General features: G+C 51.8%; 1 protein-coding gene across 3 annotated transcripts in view; it reads right to left on the reverse strand.

Annotated features, from left to right (window-relative positions):
• The window catches only part of TTLL8 (tubulin tyrosine ligase like 8), a 47,477-nt gene extending 40,947 nt beyond the window's left edge, over positions 1-6,530 (reverse strand). For all 3 annotated transcript variants that reach the window (XM_059187334.1, XM_059187332.1, XM_059187333.1), the window contains exons 1-2: positions 6,498-6,530; positions 5,954-6,064 (exon numbers count right to left, since the gene is read on the reverse strand). In XM_059187334.1, the coding sequence (XP_059043317.1) occupies positions 5,954-6,020 (67 nt within the window). In that variant the 5' untranslated portion in view covers positions 6,021-6,064; positions 6,498-6,530. The remainder of the gene's footprint in view (positions 1-5,953; positions 6,065-6,497) is intronic.
• Between the last annotated feature and the right edge of the window lie 492 nt (positions 6,531-7,022).

Raw genomic sequence — 7,022 nt, forward strand, 5'->3', positions numbered from 1 at the left:
GCCACAGCTGGCAGAGCGACAGGACGCGACACGGAGGCCACAGACGCGTGCCACGCACGTGGGCTGTCAGGGACCGAGCAGGAGACAAAGGTCTGTGAGGACAAAGATCGCAACGTCGCCGCATGAGCATGCCCAGGGCCCTGCACCCACCTCCAGGACACAGTGGCGTGAGGGAAAGCACACCTTCGAGGAGGTCGGGTGGGAGCCGATCGCCCTCGGGCCACAGAGCGACCGAGTCAGGGGTCAGCCCGCACACGTGCGCCAAGTGACCCGTGGCCAGACGAACTGAGGTGGAAAGCACTGCGTACTTCTTAGCTAAATGGTGATTAAAATACCAAACACCAGATCTCTGGGCTGTAGTTAGGTTGTATTTATAAAGAGATTTTTAGCTGTAGATGCGTATATTCGAAAATAGCAAAGGCTAAAAACAGTGAGTTAAGCGTCCGTCTCAAGATGTTAGAGAGAACAGTAAATTCAAACCCAAAGAAATACAAGAAGAAAGGAGATACTGATGAAATATTTTAGTCAAGCCAGAGATTTACAACTAATAATATTAGAAAACAATTGGTGAGGGGCGCCTGGGTGGCTCAGTGGGTTAAAGCCTCTGCCTTTGGCTGGGGTCATGATCTCAGGGTCCTGGGATCGAGCCCCATATCGGGCTCTGTGCTTAGCAGGGAGCCTGCTTCCTCCTCTCTCTCTGCCTGCTTCTCTGCCTACTTCTGATCTCTGTCTGTCAAATAAATAAAATCTTTAAAAAAAAAAAAAACAATTGGTGAGACCAACTTATAAAAATGAGAAGAGGCATAAAAATGCTATTTAAAACCTTCTCATCCGTACAACTCCAGGGCTAATGGCTTCGTGGGTGAATGGTACAGAACATCTTGTCTCGCACAACACATTCTGAGAGTAGAAAAGGCCAGCACACACACAGATGTGTGTGACTCACACACACAGATGACAGAACCATACACCCCACGGTCGCCTGGTGTCACTTCAAGGCTGGCTTGGAAAAGCTTTGTAAACTGCACCACAGTAAGAGGGTCAGGAAAAGTCACAAATCCCATCTCCACAGACACAGAGAGTCTTAATTATCCCCAATTTCCATTTAGCTGAAAACTCGCAGTGAGCAGACACACACAGGAGCAGCCCGGAAGGGCCCCTCCGTGGCACCCGGCCTTTGATTTCAAACCCCGGGCTGCCCTGGCTGGAGGGACCTGAGCTCTCTGAAGAGCTGGGATTCCTGGGCTGGGACACTGGGAGCCTCAGGTGACCTCCGGGCATCTTGACACCCTTACAGCCTCGGATGGGGGACACAAAAAGATGCAGAAGCGGCGTGCAGAGGTGGGAGCCCCCAGTGCAGACCGCTGGGAGCGTCAAGGAGTCTGACAGCCAGACCCAGTCCAGATGTCCGGTAGACGAGAGAGAGAGAGAGAGGCACAAACAATCCTCCCCCTGGGCCGTAAGAGATGCCCGCACCTTCCCTGGAAACCCAGACTGCGGGGCAGGAATCCGCACCTGGGTACACCTTCTGGAAGGATCAGGACTTCACCGAGGCTGAGGAGGGGGCAGTTCCTCGTCTCTAGCCTTCCCAGCTATTCAAGGCACCTGCCCCCTGCCCCGGGAGGGGAGGGGAGGGGCAGGTGAGCGGGTGCAGCAGTGGTGGGGACGCCAGAGCACCTAGGGGCCGGACGACATCCCGTGACCAGGCCCGTGTGCCTCCCTCGGGAAGTGCTCTCTGGTCAACCTCTGGCACGACCTCCTGCCCAACCTCCAGTCCCAGCGCAGAGGGATTTCCCCCCACCCCCACTCAGGGGCTTTGGGCCGTCACCAGGTGCCCCGACATAGCTCCTCACGTGGCCACAGGACACACAACCCTACCACGGAGGGGTCTGGCCAGTTCTGGTCCAGCAGCTGGCGGCAGCACCGGCGACGGCACGGCCAGATGGCAAGTCAGGGCCAGAGCTCCACCCCCCAGGAGTCTTGGCAAAACACTTGGCAAAACCAAAGGCCACTCTCATCAGGTCTCCGGCGCCCATCGCCAGATCACAGGGTCCACAGAGGGGGCAGAGGAGAGGAAACCGGCCCAGGCAACAGCCAGAAGAGTCCCGACGCAGGACTTGCTCCGGAACAACAGGCCGTCCTCCTCAGGCCCAGATCCTGGAAACACCAGGCGAGAGGAGTGGCCGCTCCAGGAACAGACAGGATAGCCTGATGCCGTGTGTGGTTCCCGACCACGGCTCAATCTGAGCAAACCGACTCTGGGGCTTCCTGGGGAAACGCAATGTATTCTGGGTGCTGGATTTTAGTGAGGAATTACTGTCCACCTGATCAAATGTGGAAAAGGAGTTTAGTTATAAAATGTCACTTAGAGGGGCGCCTGGGTGGCTCAGTGGGTTGAGCCTCTGCCTTCGGCTCGGGTCGTGGTCTCGGGGTCTTGGGATCGAGCCCTGCATCGGGCTCTCTGCTTGGCGGGGAGCCTGCTTCCTCCTCTCTCTCTCTCTGCCTGCCTCTCTGCCTACTTGTGATCTCTCTCTGTCAAATAAATAAATAAAATCTTTAAAAAATTAAAAAAAAAAAGAAAAAAATGTCAGAGATACTTAGTAAATATTAACAAAAATTTCATAAAGTCATTACTAAAAACAAAAGAGAGGTACTCTCTAATATTAAAAGGATCAATTTGTCAGGGAGATATAAAAATTCCGAAAGTAGAGGCACCTGGGTGGCTCAGTCGGTTAAGCCACTGCCTTCGGCTCAGGTCATGATCTCAGGGTCCTGGGATCGAGCCCTGCATCGGGCTCTCTGCTCGGCAGGAGCCTGCTTCCTCCTCTCTCTCTCTCTGCCTGCCTCTCTGCCTAGTGATCTTGTGATCTCTGTCAAATAAATAAATAAAATCTTTTTTAAAAAAATTTTTTAAAAATAAAATAAATAAGAAATAAAAACATGGACCAAAGGAGAATCTCAAAAATGATTTGAGCTGAATGATAATAAAAATATGACATATCAAAATATTATAATGCAGCTAAAATAGTGATTAGAGAGAAATTTATAAATTTAAATTCATATATTAGAAAACAAATGGAAAGCTATCTGAGCTACCATCCAAACAGGCTAGCAAAGGAACAATTAAACAAAAAGAAAGTAAAAGAAAGAAAATAATAAAGAGCAGAATTCAGTTAAATAGAAAATAAATGTGCCATAGAGAAAATTAACAAACCAAAAGTTGGATCACTGAAACAATTTTTAATTGATAAACTTTTTCAAGAAAAATGAGAAAACACAAATATACAATATCAAGAATGAAAAAGGGAACATCATTACTGACTGTACAGATGTTAAAATGATAAGATGTTATGAACATCCACATGCCAATAATTGGACAGTTATAGGAAATTAGTATTTTCCTTGATAAAAACAGCTTTATCAAAACTGACCAAAAAAACCTCAGAAAATCCAGGTAGGCTTATTTTTGGTTAAGAAATTAGTTCCCTAACTAAAAACTTCCCATAATGAAAACTCCAGGTCTAGATGGCATCACAGATCAATCTTTCCAAACATTAGGGGGGAAAATATCTTATATGAGCCCTCTCATTGAATAAGGAAATAATAAACCCTTTCAGTTCCTTTTTAGGTGGTCATAAATTTAATACCAAAACCTAACAAGGACATTATAATAAAAAAATAGCACCGCCAACTCATTCATTAAAAGAGGCATAAAAATCCTAAGCTTTGTAACTCAGATCCAGTTGTACAAAACAATACAATACGACCATGTGACGTTTATTCCAGGAATATAAAGTTGGTTTAATATTTGAAAATCCATTAACATAATATACCACATTAATAGACTAAAAGTTAAAAATACATTATCATCTCAATAGATGCAGAAGAAAGCACATGATAAAATGTTAGAACTATTCATTAAAAAATTTATCAGTAAACCAGGAATAAAAGAGAACTTCCTTTAAAAAGCCTAGAGCAGCAGCATACTTCATGGTGAAATATTGAACGCTTTTCTCCCTCCGTTTGGGAACTAAAAAAGTTGTCCGTTATATCATTTCTGTTCAACATTATACTGAAAGTACTAGACAACACAATAATGCAAGAAAAGGGAAAAAATGTCTAAAAACTGAAAAGATTTACAGATTATGACTGTGTATGTAAGAAATCTCCATGAATCTACTAGGTATTAGAACTAGTTAGCAAAGTGGGGGCGCCTGGGTGGCTCAGCGGGTTAAAGCCTCTGCCTTCAGGTCATGATCCCAGGGTCCTGGGATCAAGCCCTGCTTCAGGCTCTCTGCTCAACAGGGAGCCTGTTTCCTCTTCTCTCTCTGCCTGCTTGTGATCTCTGTCTGTCAAATAAATAAATAAATCTTAAAAAAAAAAAAGAACTAGTTAGCAAAGTAACCAAATGCCAAGTCAGTACAATAAAATTAATTGTATTTCTCTATACGCAGAATAACTTGAAAGTGAAACTCAACAATGTCATCTCTAAAAAACATCACAGATCTAGGAGTAAATCTAACAAAAGGAGTCTCTCATATCTGTACTCTGAAAACTACAAAACACTATTGACAAGATCAAAGAAATAAATGTTCCTGGGTTGAAAGACTCAATATTGATAAAATGTTAGGTTTCACGCAAATTGATCTATGGATTCAATGTAACCAAAATTAAAATCCTAGCAGGATTTGTGTGTGTGTGGGGGGGTGTGGGTTAAATTAATAATTTGATTCTAAAATGTATATGGTAATGCAAAAGTCTAAGAAAACCTAAACAAATCTTAAAGGACAAAGTCAGAAGACTCACACTCCAAAATATTAAGACTTCTTATAAAGCTATTGCAATTAAAACAGGGTAGTATGGACTCAGGATAGGCAAAGAAATCAATAAAACAGAATGGAAAACAAAAAATAAAAGTTTGGCCTGATTTTCCACAAAGGTGAGGTTGCAGGGCCCACCGGGGTCAATTAGATATTCACATGGAGGAAGACTGAATGTTTGCCCACGCACTCCTACCTCACTCCAAGGACACAATCCCTGTGAACTGTGGAGGTGAATATGAAATATTACATTACAAAGTTTCCAAAGGAAAACAGGATACTGTTTTCTGGACAATGGGGTGGATACAGATTTCCTAGTAAGACTCAAAAAAGCACTACCTACAGAAGAAAAGATTGACTATTAAAGGTTCTTACAACTAAGAAGGTGATTTTCAGATGGACTGGTAAGTTGCTGGAAACACCCGCCAGGGACCGGGAGGTCCTTATAATCCATGTAACCGACAAAGAACTGATGTCCATCCAGCAGAGGCCAAAAACTCCTACCACTCAAGAAGGGAAAGCCACAACCCAGTTAATAACGGCCGAAAGACTAGCAGGGACACTCCACAAAGACCCCAGAAAGGAAAGTGGAGAGGAAACCACAGTGAGACGCCCCGCACACGCACCCAGTGCCCAGATTGAACAGGACGAGGCCCACCGCTGGCCTGGATGGGGAACAGCTGGGCCTCTTTCTCCCGCGGTGGCCTAAAGCTGAGCAGGAGCCCGCCTTGGACCCCGCGAGCTCGCCCCCAGGTGCGCCCCTGCGAGAAGGAGCGCACGGGGCAGGAAGGGTTAGGGTTAGGGTTAGGGTTAGCGCCCATTACTCAGCTCTAGGGAAGGGCTGGCCGGCGCGCCCCTGGCCCTATACCCTAACCCAAGCAGCGGACTTGGCGTCCCTTTCCCTAGCTGAGCTCTGAAGTCGACCCTCTTGGAGGGCAGGAAGGTGGAGGGCAGGGGGCCGGAGGGGGCAGGGCGGGACGTGGCGGAGGTGGGGGGTGGAGCTCCGGGAAGGGGCATCACGCCCCGGGTCCCGAGTCAAGCCCCCGCCCAGCGCTGCGTCTCAGCCGCGCGCCCCCGCCCCGTTCGCGCCTCGAACCGCGAGTCCCCAGACGGCGGGCGAGGGCGACACTGACTGTTCTCTTCTCCCGGGTCTCCTTCCAGGGAAGCGGACGGGAGCCTCTTCCTCTCTGCGGGCTCCATGCCGGCCTCCGGCAGCTCGCCCCTCCTCGCGCCCGCTCGCGCCCCTGCAAGGAGAGGGGGCGTCGGCGAGGGCTCCGGGCCGGAGGGCATCCCCGCGGGGCGGGGCGGGGCCGGGCTCTAAAGCCAGGCTGCGGGGAGCGCAGGTGTAGGTAGGGTCGGGGCAGTCTGGGGAGAGAGGGGCCAGTCTGGGTGCGCAAGGGGAGGTCTGCGCTCCCGAGGGCGAGGTGAGGGCGCGGGCCGGTCCGGGCTGGGGTGGAGGCCGGGCGTCCGCGGAAGAGCGGTTCTGGGCTTCCGAGCACCACGTCCGGGAGTCTGGGGCCGGGGGCGGTGGGGACGGGGGGCGGGGTCCGCGGTCCCTGCGCTGGGGCGGGCGCGTCGGGGATCCCGAGGGCTCGAGCCGGACGGGGCGCGGGGCGCTGTCCGGTATCCGCAGGGGCACAGGGCCGGGGTTCCGAGGCGAGCGGGGCCAGTGCTCACCCGCGACCGGCCCCGTGGCGCGCGCTGCGCCCCCGCCCCCCGCCGCGCCGCCAGGCGTCCCGTGGTTGCCCGGGGCAACGGGCCGGGTTTGCGCGGCGCATTGTGCAAGCCGCGCCTGCGCGGGGAGCCGGGCGCGGGGCCCGGGAGCAGCGGCGCGGCGGCCGGCGCGGGGCGTGGGGTTGCGTGGGCGCGCGGGCGGCGGGGGGCGTCCGGAGCGGCTGCGGCGGGGCCGGCGGGGGTGGCGGCGCGTGTGGGACGCGGATCGCCGGGGGCCGCGGTCAGTGGCGTCAGCGCTGGACCCGGAGCCGGGGCTGCCGTCCGAGGCGTGGGGGTGGGGGCCGGGGCGCCGGGCCATGGCATCCTCGGGGAAAGACGGGGCGCACCGCTCCGGCTCGGGGTCACGAAGCCCCATCAGGCGCAGGGCTGTTGGTCATAAAGACCCTCCCTGGCGGTCAGAGGCCCCCAAGTCACAAAGAGCGAGAGTCACAACCGGCCCCTGACCCCACCCCACGCCCCTCTCAGACC

The sequence above is a fragment of the Mustela lutreola genome, chromosome 8 (genome assembly GCF_030435805.1).
Source record: "Mustela lutreola isolate mMusLut2 chromosome 8, mMusLut2.pri, whole genome shotgun sequence".
Lineage (NCBI taxonomy): Eukaryota > Metazoa > Chordata > Mammalia > Carnivora > Mustelidae > Mustela > Mustela lutreola.